Here is a 21262-nt window from a genome sequence, read left to right on the forward strand (position 1 = left end):
TTCGTACAAACTAGTTCATCTAGTTCGGATGAAGCTGTTTGGGGGATGACAACATTCGTTTGGAGATGACCCTAGGTCAACCAGATTGCAGGGGCTATATGGCGTTCCGGAACTACAACTCCCAGCATGCTCCGGTGGCCGGAAGCCCCGCCCGCCGTGACCCGATGCATTGTGGAGGATGAGTCAGGGACGGGAAACTAGACTTTGGCAGGCGCGCGACAGCTCTAGGTCAGCCTTTAGGGCGCCGGAGACCGAAGCGGTTCAGAGATGCGGGCAGCGAGAATGGCTCCGAGCATGGGGCGGCAGCTGCTGAGACTGCGGGCCGGAAGGTATGTGTGTGACAGAGGGGAGGGGGACAGGAAGCCCAGGCACTGAGCCAGGACTGAACACCTACTCCCCACAGCTCGTGGTCCAGTGCGCTCTTGGGGCAGCCCCGGCCCGGCCCTGCCCGACGACCCTATGCCAGTGGGGTCGCCCAGGTAAGTGACAGCGACCTTTAAGGGATGTGAGAGCCGGAGTCCGCTTCGGCTCCCACCTCCCCGCCGCCGGCAGGAGTCTCCCTCTTGGTCCCTCCTAGTCACCTGCCAGTCGCCTGGCGCCCAAAGTAGGGGAAAGGGCAAACCAGGGTGCCCTGAGGATTAAACTAGGTGAAAGGTGTCGGATGCGCCCTCCCCTCTTCCGCTTTGCTCTTTTTGGCACTTCGGAATCCCTTTCCCTGGCCTCCTTAACCTTCCCTTTCCCCAGGCGGCTGTGGACCAGTCTGATTCCCAGCCTTCTGAGGCTTCCACCAGGGAAAAACGGGCCAACTCGGTACGTGGCTCCAAGCTGTGGAGGATCTAAACCGGGGGCAGACCCACCCCACACTGTTCCCTGACACCCCTTTCCTTCTCCCTGCGCAGGTATCTAAGTCCTTTGCTGTGGGGATGTTCAAGGGCCAGCTCACCACCGATCAGGTGTTTCCATACCCGTCTGGTAAGGAAATGAGTAGGCAGAGCCGGGCGGAGATGGGCAGCTTCCCCTGACCGCCTGGCCTGACCTGCCCTGCCTTCTCGCCACTCCCACCACCGCAGTGCTCAACGAGGACCAAACACAGTTTCTCAAAGAGCTGGTGGGGCCCGTGACCCGATTCTTTGAGGTGAGCAATGCCAGCCTGAGGAATAGAGGGCGTGGTTCCCGATGGAGAGAGGTTAAGGAGCCTGGAGGTGAGATCCTGTGCCTTCCCTAGGAGGTGAACGATGCTGCCAAGAATGACATGCTGGAAAGAGTGGAGGAGACCACCATGCAAGGTCTCAAGGAGTTGGGGGCCTTTGGTCTGCAAGTACCCAATGAACTGGGTGGCGTGGGCCTCTGCAACACCCAGGTGAGGGAGTCCCCACGCTCAACTCCTGCGTCCCAGTCTTCTACTTTCTTGCCCCTGGGGCAAAGGTCTCTGCCATGAGCTGCCCTGGGGGCCTGTGGGATGTTTCTTAACACAAAAATACTTGCAGTTCCCAAGGGTCATGGACCTCACCCAGGTTCCCAAGTCCTAATGGATCTCGAATGTGGGGATTGCCTGAGGATATGGTAGGGTACTTGCCTCCCACCAAGACCTAGAACAGACCTGCCAGTGTCCTCTGCCATTGGCCCACTTGTTCTGTCTACTCACTTTGCAGGGACACCCAAGTTGGGTTCTTTCCTGCTGCCCATACTTCCCTGTTAAGAGCGGGTCCCCATTTAGCCAATTACAGCCCCTAATGCCTGTTTCCCCTCCAGTATGCCCGATTGGTGGAGATCGTGGGCATGTATGACCTTGGTGTGGGCATCGTCCTGGGGGCCCATCAGAGCATCGGTTTCAAAGGCATCCTGCTCTTCGGCACAAAGGCCCAGAAAGAAAAATACCTCCCCAAACTGGCATCTGGTGAGGCAGCCCTAGAAAAGCCAGAGATTGGGGCTTGGCAGATTAGGCCAGCTGTACTTAGATCACTGCATAGCTGGGTGTGTTGGCTAGGGTAGGGGGGTCGGGGAGATTCTGGGAAAAGACATTCAGAATTCACTGAATATTGCCAGAGGCCTTAAAGAGGGATGGTTGTGCTCCAGGGGTGGGTGGTGGCACCAAAGTGCCTTCCGTGCCCATCGGAACCCAGGGTAAAGGAGCGCTCTCTCCAACAGGGGAGACTATAGCTGCTTTCTGTCTAACGGAGCCCTCCAGTGGATCAGATGCCGCGTCCATCCGATCCTCAGCTGTGCCCAGCCCCTGTGGAAAATACTATACCCTCAACGGAAGCAAGATTTGGATCAGGCACTCTTCCATTTCTCTCTCCTCTCCACCTTCTGCCCAGTCCAGGCCCCACTGCTCCATCCTCCATGCCCTGACCACCTCTCATTTTTCCACAGTAACGGGGGCCTGGCAGACATCTTTACGGTCTTTGCCAAGACACCAGTTACAGACACAGCCACTGGCGCTGTGAAGGAGAAGATCACAGCTTTTGTGGTGGAGAGGAGCTTTGGCGGCGTCACCCAGTGAGTGGGCTGGGGTGGAAGAGGGGGAGCCAGGGAAGCGGTGGTACCGAGTTCCAGGGCAGATGGCTGCCATAGGTCACCCTGGGGATGTGTGCAAAACCCAGAGCATCTGGATAGCATGTTCCCTCTGGGCCTAGCATGTAGGAAACTGATTTCAAGTTTGGCTCCACCAACCATTGAGCCCAGAGCACAGCAGCAGGATAAAGCCAGGCCTCCTCAGCCCTCTGGGTATGCAGGGGAATGCTGCCTGTACCTCTTTCGGGCTGGATCATAAGGAATGAGGGACTAATTCCCTCCACCCCAATGGCAATTTCTCCATCCTGTCACAGTGGGCCCCCTGAGAAGAAGATGGGCATCAAAGCCTCAAACACAGCAGAGGTGTACTTTGACGGAGTACGGGTGCCAGCAGAGAACGTACTGGGGGAGGTGGGGGGCGGCTTCAAGGTCGCCATGCATATTCTCAACAATGGAAGGTTTGGCATGGCTGCAGCCCTGGCAGGCACCATGAAAGGCATCATTGCTAAGGCGGTGAGTACCCTGCCTGTCCCAGGCCAGCCTGAATCTAAGCCTAAGTCATACTGTCTCCCTTTCCATGTGTCCCTGTCCCCTGCAGGCCCTCCCTCCACAAGAGACCCCTCCCCACCAGCAGATCACTTAGGTCTCCATCCATCCTGGACTGACTCTTGACTGTGGCCAAAGCCCATCCCTCCCAGTGCAGCCCAGCCCCCCTCCCAGAAAGAGGAGACTAGAGAACCATAGTGGGACACATGTGTCCTCTTCCAGGTGGATCATGCTGCTAACCGTACCCAGTTTGGAGAGAAAATTCACAACTTTGGGCTGATCCAGGAGAAGCTGGCCCGGATGGCTATGCTGCAGTATGTGACTGAGGTGAGGGCCGCCCCCTTGTCCCCAGAGCTCTTCTTCCCAGATGGGTCAGACTACAACCCCCAGCAGCACCTGGGGCAGTGGGTCTCCAGCTTTACACCAATGCCCTAGGGGATGCGGGGAGGCATAGCCAGTTCAGCTTCCGCAGGATGGGGAGAGCCATGCTGTTCCACCGAGGTGCTTCCAGAGGTCCCTGAAGTGCAGTCTATCCCACTCCGCCCTCATCACTTCATCCCTTCCAAGAAGTCAAATGCCTGCAAGCCCCTGATGAAATGACCGGGGGACCAAATGCTCGGACGTGCCTAAGCCATGGCACTGGAAGGTGAAGGGAAGGGTCAAAGGCCAAGGCAGACCTGGTCTTGTAAGATCTGGGTGACCAGATCAAGTCTGATGCAGCTTTTTTCCATTTCACTTTCTATGTCCCAACCTCAGTCCATGGCATACATGGTGAGTGCCAACATGGACCAGGGATCCACGGACTTCCAGATAGAGGCCGCCATCAGCAAAATCTTTGGCTCGGTGAGGTCCCAGGCCTGTGGGCAGGGAGAGCCAGGTTTGGGAGCCTGGCTCCAAAAGCAATCTGGGGTGTTTCTGTTCCTAGGAGGCAGCCTGGAAAGTGACAGATGAGTGCATCCAAATCATGGGGGGCATGGGCTTCATGAAGGTACAGACGCTTCTCTGCCGGGGTGGCTGCAGGGCCAGGAGGAGGCAGGCGCATCCCAGCGGAGACGCGTGATCTGTCTTCTCCTGTGGTAGGAGCCTGGGGTAGAGCGTGTGCTCCGAGATCTTCGCATCTTCCGGATCTTTGAGGGGACAAACGACATTCTCCGGCTGTTTGTGGCTCTGCAGGGCTGCATGGTAAGAGGGAGGAGAATCAGGGGGAGTTGGTGGGGAGGACGGTGAGTCCTGACTATGGGGCTCTCCTCCCCCACAGGACAAAGGAAAGGAACTCTCTGGGCTTGGCAATGCTCTAAAGAACCCTTTTGGGAATGCCGGCCTCCTGCTAGGAGAGGCAGGCAAACAGCTGAGGCGGTAAGCTTAAAAACCAGGGTGTGGTGGGGCGGGGCAGTGCATGGCAACTAACCAGTCACCCTCTGGCTTCCTCTTAAGGCGGGCAGGGCTGGGCAGTGGCCTGAGTCTCAGCGGCATCGTCCACCAGGAACTGAGTCGGAGTGGTGAGCTGGTACGTATGCAGTCAAGGTGGAGGGGCAGCCTGCATCAGAAGCTGAGGGGCCAGAACCGGGCCTCATCTCACCCCGGGCACCATCCCATCTCCTCAGGCAGTGCGGGCTCTGGAGCAGTTTGCCACCGTGGTGGAGGCCAAGCTGATAAAGCACAAGAAGGATATCATCAGTGAGTGAGCACGAACTCATTCCCACCCCCTCTTTCCTTCTCCCTCCCCCTAACCCACTCACTGCCCCCCCCCCCAACCCATCTACCTGGCAGATGAACAGTTTCTGCTGCAGCGTCTGGCAGATAGTGCCATTGACCTCTACGCCATGGTGGTGGTTCTGTCCAGGTGAGGAGGCAGTAGGGGAGACCTGAGTCGCAGTGGTGGTGGTGGGGGGAGGTCCCTGGGCGAGGGTCACAGCCCAGATGTGTTTTTCTCCTGCTTCCCACTAGGGCCTCAAGATCCCTGAGTGAAGGCCACCCCACAGCCCAGCATGAGAAAATGCTCTGTGACAGCTGGTGTATCGAGGTGAGATCCAGAGTTACTAAGTACAGGGGGCTGGAGGGGATCAAGGGACAGGTCTGAACCCCCTCCTTCCCCCTCCCTCCCCAGGCTGCGGCCCGGATCCGAGAGAACATGGCTGCTCTGCAGTCTGACCCCCAGCAGCAGGAGCTCTTCCGTAACTTCAAAAGCATCTCCAAGGCCCTGGTGGAGCGGGGCGGCGTGGTCACCAGCAATCCCCTTGGTTTCTGAGTACTCTCAATTACAGCCTGGCCCAAAATGTGCCTTTTCTCAAGCCAAAGCCCAGACCCCTTTCCTGCCCATCCTGGTTCTACCTTGAACGGGGCCCCAGCCCATGACTGTGCCTGCTCTCAGAGGGAGCACTTACTGCCTCACGAATAAAGTTTCCAACAAGTCACACTCTGCAACTGTATCTCTGTCCTTTCCCTTGCTGCCTGCCTCCCTCCCAAAGAAAGGAGCCAGAGGCGCAGGGAGTTTGCCCCTATTGCTTTATTTAGTGTTTATACAGGTGACTAAAATAAATAGAGTAACAAAAGCAGCTACACGGCCCCCAATACCAACTACCCCAGCTTCCTTTGACGGCTGTCTAGGGGAACCAACCCCCTTCCACGTCCCAGGGTACCAATGACTACCCTCCCACCCTGCTCAGGACAGAGCTGACTGGGCGAATGGATAAGGAGGTCACATTTAGGGGTTAGAAGGAGGGGGCCCAGGAGACAAGGATTCTTCATATAAAAGAAAAATTATCTACTAAAAAAATAGTCCCCAAAATGTAAGAAAATCTATTTTAACCCCCCAAAAGGCTTATAAAAAACAATAAAGCTAAAAATAACCAAGGTCCCTTGTTGAACCCCAAAGAAAAGGGGAGGAACCAGGCACTGCTGGAAAGTCACAGTGGCAACAACCTCACAGCAGACAGCAGCCCACATGACAGGCTGAGTCCAAGCACCAGAGGAGTGATGAGCACATGATTGACAAGACATCCAATCACAGGACAGGAGCACCAAACACTGACAGCCGATCCAACGTGGCCCCACCATGGGCTCTACATGACATCCACAAAGAACTCACTGGGATTGCCCATGGCCATGTGGAAGCTTTGGCGGCTGGCGGTCAACTCTGGGGGCACAGAGCCCAGGTCTCGGACTGGAGGGGCCCCTGGAGGCTGCACTGCTGGAGGGACAGGGGGTGGGGGTGGCGGCATCATGACCACCATCATGGGGTTATAAGGGAGGGCCATACCAGGAGGTGGGCCATAGGGATGCAGCCCTGGGTGGGCTCGGAGATTAGGAGCACCCCCTGATGAGCCCCTGGATGGGGGAGGGCCCCCGTCACCAGTCCCACCAGCTTCCCCACCCCGCCGAAGGCTGCCACCCCGGCTGGAAGGCTCAGACTCACTGCCACTGCCGGACTTGGACTCAGGGGCCCGATCCTCAGGCCTCCCCGTGCGCCCCGCCCCCCCATCACTTCGTGTCGACCCACTGCTCCGGCTCCCTGTGGGGAAAGGGGATAGGAGCAACTGAGCCACAGACCAGGTTCTTCGGCCTCCCCAGTCCCTGCTCCAGCCTCTGCTCCTTGGCTTTGCCTTGGCCCCCACATCCAGACCCAGCTATGTGGGGATTTGTCGGCAACTTACCCTCACTGTGCTGGCTGCTGGCACTGCCTCCACCGTAGGTGTAGGACGAGAGCTCATGGTAGGGTGGGGGCTGAGGACTGTATGGGTGTGGGGCTGGGTACTGGTATGAGAAAGTGGGCAGTAGGGGCCAGGGGGTGGCTCCAGGCAGAGGAGCCAAAGTATCCTGGTCTGAAGCGCCACTGGAGCCATCGTTGTCATTAAGAGACAGGTTGACTAGGTCTGGAAGGCAGAGAAGAGATCAAGGATCATTGCGCTGAGAAGCCAGGATGCCAAGACATCGAATGAGGAACCGGGAACGGCTTCCCCACAACCATCTGTGGCAGGGGTTAATGGGAGGGCCTCTGATAAGGAATGTCCCACCCGCCACAGCCGTCAGGGCAGGAACGTGGCCAGAGCCACCCTTAGTCCCACGTCTCCCCTCCCCAGCAGACACAACCCTGAACCTGCGCACAGCTCATCCAGCACAACAGAGGTGTATGTCAACCCCACGCCCATCATCAGCCAGTTCAGGGGCCAGTGAAGGACGCTTGCTGCTCAGCGTGCACAGCAGCCCCGGTTGGGTTTCTGGGCTAGGCCTCGAGCTGGAGACGCAGGACAAGGCCACCAGGGCCACTCTAGCTGGGCCAGGACAGGGGCACTCACAGCTCTCACAGCCACCACTGAGGTCTCCAAACACGTAATAGCACTGCTCAGAGAAGGTGATCTTGTTCACAGTGTGCCGGATGAGGCCCGCCTTGAGGAGCCCACTGGCGTACTTCCGGGCCTCACGCCGCTCAGGAAAGCCCTCCACGTGATGGTACAGCCAGTCCACCACATCCGAGCCTGGATTGCGGAAGACAGAGAAAGGCCTCAAGTTCTTCTCTCTAGCTTTCACCCCCTTTCCCAGTTTTGGCCCCCTCCTCTTCCTCCCCCACCACTTGCCCAGAGCCCAGCCACACCCAGGAAGGCGTTAGGGATGGTGATCTTGAGCCACATGCGGTCCCGAACTTCCAGTCCCGATTCTGGAGCGGCCATGGCCTTGGTCACAGACGCCATGTCTGTGTGGATAGAGAGGCCCCGGCCCTCACAGCCTGATGGAGGACAATCAGGGAGTCAGAGTTAGGACCAAGGCCCATGGAGCAGTGGAGTCACACCACAGCAGGTGGCCTTCCAGGGAGCGAGGATGAGATGGGCCGGCAGGCTCACCATCAGGAAGAGAGGATCCAGAGGTGATGGTACTCATGGACGAGGAGCCTGGATAGGCTGGGAAGGTGCCAGTCAGTGCAGCAGAGTGTGAGACCCAGGCAGCAGGGTCGATCGGCTGGATGGGCTCATCTGCAACAGCAAAGGCCACCAGGATGGTCACCTCTCAACCACAGAGAGCCACCCCCGTCCCTCCTCAGACTCCTGTTCCAGCTCCGCCGTGCCCCCCTATCGTGCCACTCCCTGTAGCGTGGAGGCCAGGAGTACCCACTTCTGCCCTGTCCTCCTAGCTGCAGGACCCCTAAGCATCACTCACTTCGGGGGAGAGTGAAGTAGGCCTGGGGAGAGGGATCCCAGCACTTGGCCACCGTCAGCACAATGGGGCTGTGGGGAAGAGAAGGTCAGTCAAGTGGGGGTAAGGGCAGAGGCCTGAGGAGAGGGGAGGCCTGGAATGAGAATGGGTGAAGGACAGAAAGAAGGAAAGAGGAGAGACCAAAGGCATGACTGGGCCTGAGAAAATGATGGTGAAAGGCTCTACAACAAGGGTGACTAACACAGGCCACTCTTTAAAAACATACTGCTGAGTAATTTAAGAGAGAAGACACTGCACGACCCCACTCAGAGAAAGTCCCAAAACAGGTAAAACTAAAGTGTGTTGTTCAAAGACACGTGTATGGCCAGTCAAATGAGGACCAAGCACACTACTGTGGTGACGACCAAAGAATCAAGAGCCTGGTTGCCTCTGGGAGAATGAGACGCGAGGGGCCAGGAGGGGACACTGGGGGGACCCTATGTGGGTCAGCAAGCTTCTAGGTCATGACCTAAGCGGTGGGGACATGGCCACCTGTTCACCCCAGACTCATGACATCACACATTTTAGTTTTCTGAACTTTTTGACCAGCTCTATATTATGTTTCCCCACTGTGTATTATGACAAAACCAAAAAAAAAAGTGAAAAGGCAAAAAAAGAGGACTGAGGACTTGGACCAGCGCACAGGCTCACCCTGGCTTGTGCACGATGTCCCTCAGCACCCGCACTGCATCATCGTTGCTCATGTTCTCAAAGTTCATGTCGTTCACCTGGCAGGAGGGACCATGGGTCAAAGGCAAGAGGGAGGGGCTGAGAGCACTGGCCAAGTCAGTGCATGGCCCTGCTCCAGCTCACCTGCAAAAGCATGTCCCCGGGTTCGATGCGCCCATCAGCCGCCACAGCCCCACCCTTCATGATGGAGCCAATGTAGATGCCACCGTCTCCCCTCTCATTGCTCTGGCCCACAATAGAGATGCCCAGGAAGTTGTACTTTTCTGTAGAGAGAAGCCAGGTGATGAGGGGAAGCGTCAACTGCATGCCCCCCAGGGACCCTAGAGACCAGATCCTCCCAGCCCCTCCATACCCATGTTGAGCGTGACTGTGATGATGTTGAGAGACATGGTGGAATCAGTGACGCTGCTGAAGGATGAGGCCTGTGGTGGGCAAAGGGGAAGGAGCGGGACTGCCTCTAACACCCCGGGACAAGCCACGGGATTCCCGGACCTCGGACCGTCTAGGCCAAGGCCCGAACCCCCAACTTCCCCAAAGGAGGTCCAGCTGACCCACAAGAAGCCCCTCACCCTCTCCAGGCGGGGTGGCCGCTGTTTCCTTCGCCGCCGGTGGCGCTTGAGGAGGCGGGAGGCACTGCTCTGCTCTGTGGAGCTGCTGAACCTGCTGGGAGGTCGGGCAGTAGTCATGGGGCCAAAGGAAAGGACGGGAAGGGGGGCTAGTGCCCTGGGGAGGTCCGAGGAGCCTCACCTGCTCATGGTGTCGTCCTCGTCTGAGTCCCCTAGGCTGGTGCTCTCCAGCTCACTGGTCATGAGGGTGGAGGAGCTCTCGTACCCCGCCAGGTGGCGCTCCAGCCTGGAGGGGCCGCTGGGCCTGTGGCCCCCCGCTGAAGAGGAAGAGGCACCTCAGGAATCAGGCTCCTCACCACATCTGGCCTAGATGCTTCTGTTCTGTGAGAGCCAACCCCTCCCCAGCTCCCACTCTAGCCGGCCTCCAGGCCCGGTTCCCCTCACCGCCATGCTCACTGCTGTCTCGCCTGCGAGGCCGCTCCCGCCTCAGAGACACCACTGACTCTGTTTCTGTCTCGGGCTCCAGGTTTTCCCGGCTGCTGGACACGTTAGGGCTAGATGGGCAGAGAGGGTTCCCGACCTCCATCAGTGGGACAGGGCCCCAAACCCTCGGCTTCCCCTCCCATGGGGCTTGGATTCCCTCCTCACCTCCCTCCCCTGGATGCAAGAATCCCAAGGACTCACTGGAAAGATGGAGGCCTGGAGTCCCCAATGCCACTGGTCCTCTCTGGGGGCAGAGGGGGCAGAGGTGGGGGTGGAGGAGCAAGGTCTGTCCGAGGCTCATGGGCTGGGGGCGCCATCTCAGGTTGCGGGTTATCTGATGACACTAGCTAGAAGGGAACCAAAAAAACACAGCTCAACAGGGAAGTGAAGGCCTATGAGGTAGGAGTAAGAGAAAGAACTAGAAAAGGCAACAGGGCCTGAGAGAACCTGGAGAAAAGCACACAGAAAAAAAGCAGCAGCAAGTGTTAGAGGCTCCAGAAAGAGAACACTGAGAGGCTCCAACTGGCTGGCTCTCCAAACAGCTAAGGAGGAAAAACATCCCAACTGTCCAGTGGTTAGGACTTGGAGCTTTCACTCTCAAGGCCGGGTTCAATCCCCAGTTGGGAAAGCCACATGGTGCATGGCCAAACACAAAGAAACAAACAGGTAAGGAAGCAAACAGTCACAGATTCCAGCAGCTGAGATGGATGGGCACAGGCTGAGGCTTGGAGGAGCTGGGAAGTGCCAAAGGGACTGGTCATCAAAGCCAGGCCGCTTACCCAGGATACTACCCTTCCATTGAAACAGGGAAGGCGAGCATTGTCATCTGAAATCTCTTCCTTCACCACCCTGCCAAGAGATAAGATAAAGGTCAGTGAAACTGGAACGGCTTTCCCCACTCCCACCTGCATTTGAAGTTTCTCCCAATCTTCATCCAGCTCAAGGATGTTGATTTCCTCCCACCATGGCAAATCCTCTTCTCTGACATTGAGACACTTCACTCTTACACCCAAGAAATCACCAAACTGAATTCCCTTTCCTTATTTCTCCTTCTTTCCCCAGTTCATCCTTGGGCTCAGCGTTGTTCCAGAGCTTTCCAAGAGTCTGATTGAAACCTCTCAGCCCAATTTCAAAGGCCTTCCCCTAAGGCTGCCCTAGCTGCCCCCAATATCTAACCTTAGAAGCCTCACAGGCAGCCACCCCATTCCACACACAATTGCCCCACAAAGGCTTTGTGCTCCTTGTCTACGTCTCTAATCTTATGCTTTCCTTAGTTTTCTCTAACTCACTTTCAGATGGATGTTCAAATGTACTGTCATCTAGTAACAACACCCATTAGATCAAAGAATGGTACTTAGTAGACTGAGCTCCTAAGGAGTGGTGAAGTCCAGATCCCCGTTCCTCCGTGCTTCACCTGGCACAAACTCTGCATTAAGCAATTTGCTCCTCCTGACAGACCCCAAAGCCCAGCCGTGAGGGCGATCTCACCCATGGGTTCCTTCAATGGACCGAACTTGCTCCTTCTTTGCAACCACCAGACGGAATCATCAGTGCTAATTTTGTTCAACACCAAGTTCAACCCCAAGTCCCTGACCACACAGCAAAGTACCTGATGCTGCCTAAGCACTAACAAACACCTGTTGGCTAAACTGATAAACATACTGATCATGAGACATTCTGCCCTGAACACTCTCACACACATTCACCCCCAAAATTAGGACCGCCTGTCTAATTAACCCTTTAGACTAATATGATTCTAGGACCCTGGATATATGTCAACTCAATCCCATCTATTATTAACGTGATGACACAGCCCAGCGACTACCAATCTATCTCAGCCTAACACTTGTATTCTTCACAGCATAATCCAATCTCAACACAGTCCAGCCTGCCAAGTGATTTAGTTCAAGAAGTAGACTCCATGCTAATAAACACAACGACCATTTACCAAGAACATACATACCATGCACTTGTACTAAGCATTTCACTCTGGTTAACTGTTTCACAGACGAAATCAATGAACAAAGTTAAATGCCCCAGGTTATACAGTGCTGACAAACACAAGAACCTTGAATTTCAATACAAGGTAACTCCCAAGACAGTACCACCATCCCTACCTCCAGGTCTTTCTAGATAAAGTCCAGTCTGTTCAGCTTTCCTAGAATCCAAGCTATCCCAGCCTAAGGCAGCCTCCCTTCAAGAGCTGCGATTGAGGACAAACAGTACAGTCCTAAAGGTATAAAACACAAAAAGGGCTACCCTGAATTATTTAAGGTTCCAGACTATCCCAAATTATCCAGGATAGCCCAAAACTATTCTAGTATAAGCTAGAATGTCCCCTCAAGCAGCTGTCTACACCAATATAGACTAGAATATCCCAATACAGCTGTCTGTACTAACACAGACATGGTCAGCCCTGTGTACCCCTATATTGAGTATCCCCAAAAAAACTAGACCCCCAAAGAAACAAAGATCAACAGAACCCAGTGCAGACCATAATAGCAGCCCAATACAGCACACTGCCTTAGTACAGACTAGAATATCCACCAAACAATCCTGTCTGACTTAGTATCACAGAGAACATCCCAAATTGGCCCAGTATAGCCCAGTTGACATCAGCAGGTTTCCCAATATCCCTCCACAACCTGTGTGGCACAGGACTGCTCACAATGTAGTTACCAGAGGATACATCAACCTACCTCATCGCTGTCCAGAACACCCGAAAATAAATCAGTGTACTACTCCAGTATAGCCTAATCTTCTCTAATCTGGTTTAGCAGTGCCCAGTCTGTCCTCCTACAGCTCCGTGCGCCTCAATCTATCCAAGCGTAACGTTGTCCGTCCTGGGATAATCAATCTACACCAGCACAGTAAAATCCGCACCACTAGTGCCCAGAAAATCACAGCATGTCCCAAGGTAGCCCGATGCCCCTGAATATCACCCACTCCACAAAAGCACAGCCCCCATCCATCCTGTTCTAGGCCTCGCGCTCACCCGAAATCCTGATCCATAGACTTGAAAAAGTACTTGGCGCCCGCGGGCCGCTGCAGGACGCTCTTGAAATCGCCGAGGGTGATGCGCTCGGCGGGGACGGGGATCTTCACCAGGTAGGGAGTCTCTTCTTCATCCAGGTGGTAAATCACCTTCGTCTCCCCAACACCACCGCCCCCCGCGCCGCTGCCCGCCATGGTCTCGCCCGCGCGCTCCCGGGCTCCGCCGCCCACCCAAAGGGGCTGTTCGCCCCCGCCGCGCCTGCGCAGTCCCGCGAACCGACGCACGAGCACCAGGACCGACACAGCGCCAGAGAGGTGTGAAAGGGAGGAAGGCGGGGGTCAGCAGGGTGGCGGCGGCGAAAAAGGGGGTCGAGCCGTGGAGCGCTTCCCAAAGCCGCGGGCTCCGCCGCCGCCGCCGCCACCGCTTTCGCGAGTGCCCTCCAAGCGCCCCGCCCACCTCTCCCCACGTCACGTGATCAGAACCGACTCCACCCCCTTTTCGAAACGCCTCCACCACGTGATCATCTCGTGGTCACGTGACCTCTCGGCTCCGCCTAGTACCCCCGCCACATGATTGCTGCTTTCAGCAACGGTCTCCCAACCTTCTGCGGCTCCTCCTCCTTGTGTGTCCGCACCCGCGTCCTCCGACTACCCTGACCAGGCTGGGCTTTGCCCTCAGGGGGCAAGCAAGCAATGCCTGCACGCTTTATCTGCTCCGGCAGGGAGCTCCACGCAACTTTCATGCGTTGGAGCGCGCGTGTGGGAGGTGTAGGTGGGAATTGGGGGAGGGGGATGGTCCTTGACTGGGGATGAGGCGGGGCAAAGCCAATTGAATTGAGGTCATAGGATTGGTGGGAAAGGCGCAGTTAGATCATTTTCAGTAGAGGTGGGTTTCAGCCCCACCTCCAGCCAGCTTTTCCAAAGCCTCCCTCCCCAGCACGACAGTCAGTGAGGGCTATAAACACAGAAGAGCCCACTCTGCTTTATTTACAACACGCAGGCTGTCTGTACAAACAGCTGGCCAGAATTATTAAAAACAAAAGAGGTGAGGAATCGTCACCTTTCTGTTTTCCTTCCTCCCTTGGCCAAGCTCTGGTTGGCACTCCACCTCTGAGCTGCCACGCTCAAAAGGGGAAGTCCTAAATTAAAAATACAACCGGTGTAGAATAAATGGGGAGTGAGATAGAAGATGAGGGAGGGGAGTGCTATATTTACACTAGAGTTTTATAGACAACTGTCCCACTCCATCCCAGTTCTAACCCTGGCCCAGAAACTGAGCAGTGGCACGGACAGTTTAAGTGTCTAGGGACCCAGAGAGCCTCCCACCCGCAACTGCAATGGGTCCAAGTTCAAGTCCACAAGGTGGGAAGGAAAGGTAGGGTAGGAAAACCACTCATTTCCAAACCAGTCTCCCCTGGGAATTTCTGCCTCGAAGTGGGACAACATCCCAGCTTCAGGGAACATGTTGACCCTGAGGCTCAGTTCCGAAGTCACGTTTCCATTTGAAGTTCCAGCCTGGAGATGGCATGTGTCAAGGTTCTCCAGATTTCGGAGGCCCCCCTAATCGCCGGGCCTCTGGCCGCAGTTCCTTGCATTTCTGGCAGTAAAAGAAGTCAGGGACATTGGTCTTCTTAATCTTAGCACAAGAGAGGTGGATCCACGTCCCACACAGGCTGCACTCAATCATGGGCCGGCCTGCAAAGGGCTTCCGGCAGTAACACGTGATCAGATCCCATGAATCATCACCTGGAAAAAAGAAGGTATGTTTGGTGTTCTGAGTTCTTGGAGCCACACTACCCCAAGACCCATCAACCCAGTTGCCCCTGGGCAGCCCCAAATTTCTCACCTGATTCTACCATGATGTCCTCATCCATGACCCGCATCTCGCCTTCACTGGAGCTGGCATCTCCATCTTGGCTTGTTTCAGTGCTGCCCACCTCCTTGCTTTCACTGTCAGTGGGAGGGGCTCCTTCGGGGTGCACTGTGGCAGGGGGTCTAGGAGCCTCAGGTGTTGGTAGCACAGGGGCTGGGGCTTCCCCTCCTACCATCGCTGCCATCTCTTCCTCCTCCTCCTCCTCCTCTTCCTCCTCCTCCTCTTCAGAGTCTGTATCACTGGGGGGTGCCCGGGGAGGCCCAGGAGGTGGGAGTCTATCCCCTCGCTCTGCCTTTTTCAACTTCCGCTTCTTGCTCTTCTTGATTCGAGACCTCTTTTCCCCATCCCCAGGGGCTGGGCGGGGCCTCCGAAGTACCCCAAAGCCTGTCCCCCCTCCTGGCCCCAACTTTCGATTCTTTCGGTCCTTCTTTCGAGGAGGCTGGGAGAGGTCCCCCTGGGAAAGGGGCACTGGGGTGAGAGCAGCAGGGGGCCGGGAGGCATGTGTCAGGGACGTGGGGGACAGTGGAGATGCCATTTTGGGCCCATCTAGATCAAAGAGGGAGTCCTTGAGTTTCATCTTCTCCAGCAGAGTGGCACTGTCAGGGGCCTGCAGACGAGGGAAAGTGGACCTTGGGGGTCCTGGCTGGGTGGGACCTGCTTGAGCCGCCCTTCTCTTGGATGACTTTGCTTTCTTAACAAAGGTCTGGATGGTTCTGAGATCTGAGGGGGCTGAGTCCCAGCCGTCGCTATCTGCCGCACTCTCACCTCGCAATGGAGAGCTGGAGCCAGAGGCTGGCCAGTCACTTTCCTTAAAGGACAGAAAAGACCAGGGTCAAAGGGGGCCCAGCCTTATCTCAGCTCCTCTACATACCAAACTTAACAGATGAAAATATCCTTCCAAAACCACCAAATCTCACTAAATTCAGAAAATTTATTACCATCCCCATTCTCCTCAGCATCTCCTCTTGAACACTTCCATGTAACCTCTGCCCTCAAATTCTCACCATCTCCCCAACACCCACTGCCTTCACAACACTGCGTCCCCTAGACCAGAGCAGTATTTCTTCAGCTGTTTCTGTGCTTCATTTGTTACTATCTTCAGCTTCCTAACACTTATCCCAGAGGACCTTCCATTAAGAACACCCCAAAACCATTCACTGCACTCAAGCCACCTGTTAATCCCACTCCCACCCCAGATACTAGTTCTCCCACCAGAATTTCCATTTCCTTAAGTCTTTCACATGTAATTTTGAGGCTTTGTATATAAAGTAACAAAGTCTGGTAAGCTCAAGAGCTCCTCTACAGCCCTAGGACACCACCCTCCAGTCAGTTGTCCTTCTGTCCCTACCTCCTTGCTAGGGGGGATGTAACCTGCATAGGCCAAAACAAAACTGCAAAATTTGTTGAAATCCTCAATTGTCCTCCGACGTTTCTCTGGTGGCTGAAAGAAAATCACACAGAGTTTAAGAGGGGCATCTCCAAAGGCATAGTCCCCAGAGTGAGGAATCAGGAAAAGGTGGAGGGAGAGAGGAGAGGCCCAGGCGGGGGGGGGGGGGGGGGGTGGGGGTGGGGGCGCGGCTGCAATAATATTGGGCTGCAAAGGAATGGGAAACCCTCACCTGAGTCTCTGGTTTAAGGGTCGGAGGTGGATCTGTAAAAGCAATAAAAGCTGAGTCAAGGCACTAGGAAAGAGTCGGTGTGAAACCCCACCTCTCAACCTTCGCGGTCCCAAGTGAACCTCCTCCACTCCCAGGTCCTTCAGCCAGGCGAGCAAGCCCCCAGCGGTGCTGGGCCCGCCCCTGCTCCCCCTTCCGCCCCGCGAGGGGCGGAGCCTGGGCGCGGCGCCCTCTCAGGCCTCGCTATAGCGCTCCCCTCCCCCCCAACCAGAGGCCTGGCGCCCCGCCCCCCCAACTCACGGTTTCTCTAGACTCCGAGCTCCTCGGCTCTCTCCGCGCCCCACCCCGCCATACCGCTCCCTGGACCGAGCCCGGGCTGCCGCCTGCCCCTGTCCTTCACACGCGCTCAGTGCCCCGAGTTCCCACCCCGCCGCGCTCTACCGCCCGGGGCCCTCCGCGCCCGCACACGCCGCCCGCCGGCCCCCAGGGTCCAGGATGACCACGCCGAACCGCTCCCCGCCCTCCGGCCCCTTCTACTCGAGCACGAGGCCCGGCGCGCCCCCCCCCCCCCCCACCCCCAAACACACACGGGCTCACACATCCAACGCCACTTCGCGGCCGGGACAGACCAGAGAGCTCTCACCCGGACGCGGCCCCACCTGCCCCCCCATGCTCCCCACAATTTCGGCGTCCCTCCGCCCCCATCCGGGGCTTTGGCCCCTCCCCGTCTCAAGCTCCTCGGGCTCCCCGCCGGGCCCCCGGGCCCAGTTCCGAGCTCTCTTCGGCCGCCGCCCCCCCTCCGCCCCCGGACTCGCCACCAAGTCACTAAGACTACGGACCCCTAAACTCTAGCCCCCACCCCAGCTACTCTGCCCGCCCAGCAACCCCAGCTGCCGCCGCCGTTGCCCCCCTCACCCTCCGCAACTCCCAGGCTCTAACCCTCGCCGACCAAAACCCCCCTCCGGCGCAACTCGCCGGCCTTAAACCCCCACCCCGCCCCACCGCCCCCAAAACTACCCTGCTCTCGTCGCTCCCCAGCTCCCTCTCCCCACAGCTACCCACCGGCATAAGTCCCTCTACCGCAGACAATGCCCAGGCCCCCTCTTCTCCCCACAACTATCTGCCCACCCCTCCAACAATCACCGGGCTACCTCCGGCGGCAACTACCGGGAGCTCCGGCACCACCGCCACAAACTCCCCCACCTCGGCGAACTACCGAGCTCCTCACTCAATCGTCTCCTACATCCTCTCTCCTCAACAACTCTACGGCTCCCAGATTCCCCTAACCTCTCAGTTCTAGGGCCCCAACCTGCCGGAGGCCCTTTCGGCCCCTAACCCTCGAAGCTCTGGTTTCCAGCTCCCACTCCCCCATCCCACCCCACCCCCTCTACACACACACAGCGTCTAATCTCCAACTACCCCCGGCCCAGTCTCGCACTCCTCTTTCCTCCAAGGTCTCTCAACTCGTCACTCTCCCACCTTCAGGGGCAGGCCCCCGACCCCCTCCCCGCTCTCCCCTGCTGGACTCCGGGGCTCGACCTCCAAGTTTGCCAATAGATTCCTCGCCCGCCCCCCGCCGGCTCAGCGCCCTGTGCCGGTCGAGAGCTCACCTTCGGGACTGGGCTCCGCCATGGCTTCCAGCATCGCCCCCTACCCTCCTCCCGGTTCGGCGCCCCCCTCCCCTGAGCCGGGGATCCCGGTGCCGCCTCCGGTGCTCGGTGCTCCTACTGCCTCGCTCCACAGAGGTGTCTCTTTCGGCTCGGTAGTGACTCGAGTCCGCTAGCCGCTGCCGCCACCTCCCTCTACCACAGCCTCCCGCACTCCCGGACCGGGCCCCCTCCCCCCGCGCCGCCGGCCGCCTGCTCCCTCCTCCTCTCCACCCTCCCTCCTTCTCTCTCCCCCTCCCTTCGCGGGTGCTAACGCGCAATGCATCAAGGGGATTGTAGTCAGTCCGCCGTGAGCGAGAAGGGGCCTGTATAAGCATCCGGAACTCCAATTCCCAGCAAACCACGGACTGGGCGCAGGCGCACTAAACTGCTCTCCTCCCCCGGGGAGTGGCGGGGAGATTGGGAGCAGAGGGGAGGGCGGAAGAGTACGCGCAGGCTCCTGGGATATGTAGGCTAGGCGGCGCCAAGAAAGAACGGGAAGAAGGGATAAGAACTCTCGGCCACCATACTGCCTCAATTCTGCAGCTTTCTATCTCCGTGGGGACCACCCCACTTCCGGCCAGTTAGAGAAAGGCTGCTGGGAGATGAAGTTCTCCTGGTGATAATGGCTCCCTCCTCCCAGTTTTCTCCCTCCCTTGGATTCCACTCCACTGGATCCCTCACGCCGGGCAAAGCGACATACATCTGACAACGGAGCCCTTTCACTAGCTCCCATACTCGAAAATCTCTTCCTTAATCCAGAAAGTTACGACACAGTTGGATGTTTTATCTGAAGAAGGTGCTTTCAAACTTTATCCACAGGAACCCACTGTAAAAAACTTTAATAACCTCAGGACCCAACCCATATACACGTATATAAAACTGAACTTTCATGAAATGATATTCAGTATTCCATCCCTCATAACAAAAGCACACTCTTAATATACACAAGGAAAAGCCGAACATAAGCAGAACAAACCAAAATATACTATTCCCTCTAACCTACTCTTTTCCCACCACTTGAAGAGAACAAAAGGGGGAGGGGAACAACACAAAGAAAAAATCCAGTTCAGCTTGGTGGTGGTTTCCTCTTTATTGATGTGCCTCCTACCTTCCCCCACAATTTCAGTCCCTTCCATCTACCCCCCAAAAAGAAGGTAGTGAAAAGAAAGGATTGTTGGGGCTCTGAGCCCCTTGGGCAGTTAGAAAGGGAACAGAAACCAAAACAATCACCAGATGTGACAGAGATTGACAATCAAGAAATCTAAAGCAGAATGGGAAAGGTGGTAAAGAAAGGGGAAGAAAGAAAGGAGAGGTATTAGAGGCCATCTCCCCCATTAACCCTTGTGTTAAGAGGGTCTGTAGGAGAGTCTCAAACATTAGGAAGTGCAGGTCCTGAAGAAGGGAGGTGGTGTTTGAACCTCAAGGAGGAGTAGGTCAAGGAAGGGGGGCCACCTCTCTCTTTGTAGAATGGGACCCCCCACCTTAGGGGCAGCAGCTTCACAGACCGTAGACACTTTCATCACTGTAGGCAATGTATAGAAAGAAGTCTTCTTCATGGTGTTCCTGGGATGAAGACAGAAAACAACAGCGTTCAGGCATCAGAGTTTTAGTTACTTGAACCACCCACCACTGGGACATATTCTTCCACAACCATTCTTTTTGAAGACCCCAAACACCAGTGCTTTGACTCTCCCTCTCACTTGCTCCAGACCATAAGTGCTGGGCAGTATTATCCTATCCACAGTCTTGGACAATAAGATCTCAAACTACTCTCTACTGCCTTGGAACACGGAATGGCTGGAGGGGAGTCTGGACCACAGCGGTTACTCTGGTTCACTGCCCTGTCCAAATCCCTAACCCAGAACGATGCGGAAATCTTAAGGGTGAATATAAAATTGAGAGCTAAGTAAGCCAGCTGGTCCAAGAACTGCTGACTTCAAACTTTCTGCCTCTCAAGCGCTTCCAACTCCTCCCCAAAGCCTCCTCTACTTCCCAGGCACCATACCTGGTACAGCTGACCCATCGTGGCACTGGTGGGCGGAATGACGTTGTTGACGAAGAAAAACAAGGCATCCTCTGCTCGGAGATGAATTCGCTTCCGGATTAAGAAGTAGAACTGGCCAACTGCCAAGATACAAGGCTTAATAAAAGTCAGAGATCACAAATACCCTCAAAAGAACACCTGCTATGTGGAGTCTCCTCCATCAGAGACTGTACTCCCACCCCCAGGAAACAAATCTGAGTACTGGGTCAGGTTCCCACCTGTAAGATCAGAAGGCACCAGGTATTTCTTTTTGTCCAGGTCTCCTATTCGAGCTTTAGGAGCCTTTTCTACTATCACCTGTTAAAAAGAAGATAAAAATTAGCAGACACTAGGTACACAGACGCACAGCTCCACCTGTCAAGAATTCAACATTCCTAGCACCCACACGTACCCCAGACTCATTTCTCTTTGTCTCTTAACACGCGGCGCAGCCCTGAATAGGAATTCTGACCCCATTGACTCTAATTCACCTAAACATCCAGGATCCCTGAATACGGCGTCATAAAAACAATTACGTTAATCAGACGAGGATGACTTATTCGGGCCAACCAGAGCTTCAATTTCAAAAACCTTATGGGAAGCTCAGACTGTCAAACGCCCCGCAGCCTCCCACGGGAACCCCAAGGTCTGTCTCTCGAGTCTACATCTTCTCACTTTCAGCTCTACTGGTACCCCATTCCTTTCACCTCCGGTCCCAGAAACAGCGGGTTGGGGCTCGTTCCCAACGCCGCCACAACCGGCAGCCTGATGCCTGCGCTGTGGGTCCCGGACTCAAGCCCAGGCTGTGGCGTCAGCGCCAGCGCCCCGCGCCCTCGGCCCTGGCTACTGTCCTCACCGGGACCCGGTCCGGGTATTTCTTTCGGATCTTTTCGCCCTCAGAGCGGCGCTTCTCGAACGGATGCTCCTCTTTATACACGAACTTCATCCTCCCGGGAACCGGGCTGGACCGGGCTGGGCTGAGGGAACCCGGGGGGGGCCGGGACGGGGGGCGGCGGCGACGGCAGCGACGCGCGGGCGGATTCAGCGGAGCGATCCCCGGACTTGCGCCACTTCCCTATTCACCAACCCCGCCCCCAGCCAACAGGGGCCTCCCAGGCTGC

The 21262-nt window shown here is 56.3% G+C and overlaps 4 protein-coding genes across 8 annotated transcripts; 1 reads left to right on the top strand and 3 right to left on the bottom strand.

Annotated features, from left to right (window-relative positions):
* The first annotated feature begins 231 nt into the window (after positions 1-231).
* On the top strand, positions 232-5474 carry ACADVL (acyl-CoA dehydrogenase very long chain). The gene is made up of 20 exons (XM_004012636.5): positions 232-329; positions 404-479; positions 745-810; positions 900-972; positions 1071-1135; positions 1226-1360; positions 1753-1897; positions 2149-2278; positions 2374-2499; positions 2829-3027; positions 3283-3387; positions 3817-3903; positions 3986-4048; positions 4141-4242; positions 4319-4416; positions 4495-4567; positions 4665-4737; positions 4831-4903; positions 5008-5083; positions 5168-5474. The coding sequence occupies exons 1-20, from the start codon at positions 268-270 to the stop codon at positions 5306-5308; spliced, it is 1968 nt and encodes a 655-aa protein (XP_004012685.1). The 5' UTR covers positions 232-267; the 3' UTR covers positions 5309-5474.
* Positions 5475-5548: 74 nt separating this feature from the next.
* DVL2 (dishevelled segment polarity protein 2) lies at positions 5549-13426 on the bottom strand. Of its 4 annotated transcripts, none has more exons than XM_012185625.5 (15): positions 12982-13426; positions 10766-10835; positions 10188-10333; positions 9960-10057; positions 9685-9820; positions 9507-9597; positions 9290-9359; positions 9061-9200; positions 8899-8975; positions 8212-8279; positions 7899-8027; positions 7652-7783; positions 7356-7535; positions 6714-6932; positions 5549-6571 (listed from the first exon to the last, which is right to left on the bottom strand). In XM_012185625.5, exons 1-15 carry the CDS (start codon positions 13173-13175, stop codon positions 6123-6125), a joined length of 2199 nt encoding a protein of 732 aa, XP_012041015.1. In that variant the 5' UTR covers positions 13176-13426; the 3' UTR covers positions 5549-6122. The 4 variants fall into 4 exon arrangements, with proteins under 4 accessions (XP_012041015.1, XP_042112531.1, XP_004012687.1 ...); XM_042256597.2 differs by having other exon boundaries at positions 9507-9600; XM_004012638.6 differs by having other exon boundaries at positions 9948-10057.
* Positions 13427-13946: 520 nt separating this feature from the next.
* Positions 13947-18294, bottom strand: PHF23 (PHD finger protein 23). Of its 2 annotated transcripts, none has more exons than XM_004012640.4 (5): positions 18080-18294; positions 16473-16504; positions 16202-16294; positions 14827-15661; positions 13947-14726 (listed from the first exon to the last, which is right to left on the bottom strand). In XM_004012640.4, exons 1-5 carry the CDS (start codon positions 18111-18113, stop codon positions 14512-14514), a joined length of 1209 nt encoding a protein of 402 aa, XP_004012689.3. In that variant the 5' UTR covers positions 18114-18294; the 3' UTR covers positions 13947-14511. The 2 variants fall into 2 exon arrangements, with proteins under 2 accessions (XP_004012689.3, XP_027830798.1); XM_027974997.2 differs by lacking the exon at positions 18080-18294 and adding an exon at positions 17067-17130.
* Positions 18295-19189: 895 nt separating this feature from the next.
* Positions 19190-21218, bottom strand: GABARAP (GABA type A receptor-associated protein). Its single transcript, XM_004012641.5, has 4 exons — positions 20998-21218; positions 20381-20459; positions 20124-20242; positions 19190-19681 (listed from the first exon to the last, which is right to left on the bottom strand). Exons 1-4 carry the CDS (start codon positions 21085-21087, stop codon positions 19616-19618), a joined length of 354 nt encoding a protein of 117 aa, XP_004012690.1. The 5' UTR covers positions 21088-21218; the 3' UTR covers positions 19190-19615.
* Between the last annotated feature and the right edge of the window lie 44 nt (positions 21219-21262).

The sequence above is a fragment of the Ovis aries genome, chromosome 11 (genome assembly GCF_016772045.2).
Source record: "Ovis aries strain OAR_USU_Benz2616 breed Rambouillet chromosome 11, ARS-UI_Ramb_v3.0, whole genome shotgun sequence".
NCBI classification, from domain to species: Eukaryota; Metazoa; Chordata; class Mammalia; order Artiodactyla; family Bovidae; genus Ovis; species Ovis aries.

Bases quoted from the DNA above. Each gene is read 5' to 3' on its own strand.
- PHF23 (XM_004012640.4), bottom strand. From the start codon at position 18,113: ATGCTGGAAGCCATGGCGGAGCCCAGTCCCGAAG. The intron at 16,505-18,079 runs GTGAGCTCTCGA...TTGCTTTTACAG, and splicing joins GGCGGAGCCCAGTCCCGAAG to ATCCACCTCCGACCCTTAAA. The intron at 16,295-16,472 runs GTGAGGGTTTCC...ATTTTCTTTCAG, and splicing joins CCCTTAAACCAGAGACTCAG to CCACCAGAGAAACGTCGGAG.
- ACADVL (XM_004012636.5), top strand. From the start codon at position 268: ATGCGGGCAGCGAGAATGGCTCCGAGCATGGGGCGGCAGCTGCTGAGA. The intron at 811-899 runs GTACGTGGCTCC...CTCCCTGCGCAG, and splicing joins GGGAAAAACGGGCCAACTCG to GTATCTAAGTCCTTTGCTGT. The intron at 2,500-2,828 runs GTGAGTGGGCTG...ATCCTGTCACAG, and splicing joins AGCTTTGGCGGCGTCACCCA to TGGGCCCCCTGAGAAGAAGA.
- DVL2 (XM_042256596.2), bottom strand. From the start codon at position 13,175: ATGGCGGGCAGCGGCGCGGGGGGCGGTGGTGTTGGGGAGACGAAGGTG. The intron at 9,201-9,289 runs GTATGGAGGGGC...TTCTCTCTACAG, and splicing joins CACAGTCACGCTCAACATGG to AAAAGTACAACTTCCTGGGC. The intron at 6,572-6,713 runs GTAAGTTGCCGA...CTTTCCCCACAG, and splicing joins CAGCAGCCAGCACAGTGAGG to GGAGCCGGAGCAGTGGGTCG.
- GABARAP (XM_004012641.5), bottom strand. From the start codon at position 21,087: ATGAAGTTCGTGTATAAAGAGGAGCATCCGTTCGAGAAGCGCCGCTCT. The intron at 20,243-20,380 runs GTGGGAACCTGA...GTATCTTGGCAG, and splicing joins GGTGCCTTCTGATCTTACAG to TTGGCCAGTTCTACTTCTTA. The intron at 19,682-20,123 runs GTATGGTGCCTG...TCTTCATCCCAG, and splicing joins CGATGGGTCAGCTGTACCAG to GAACACCATGAAGAAGACTT.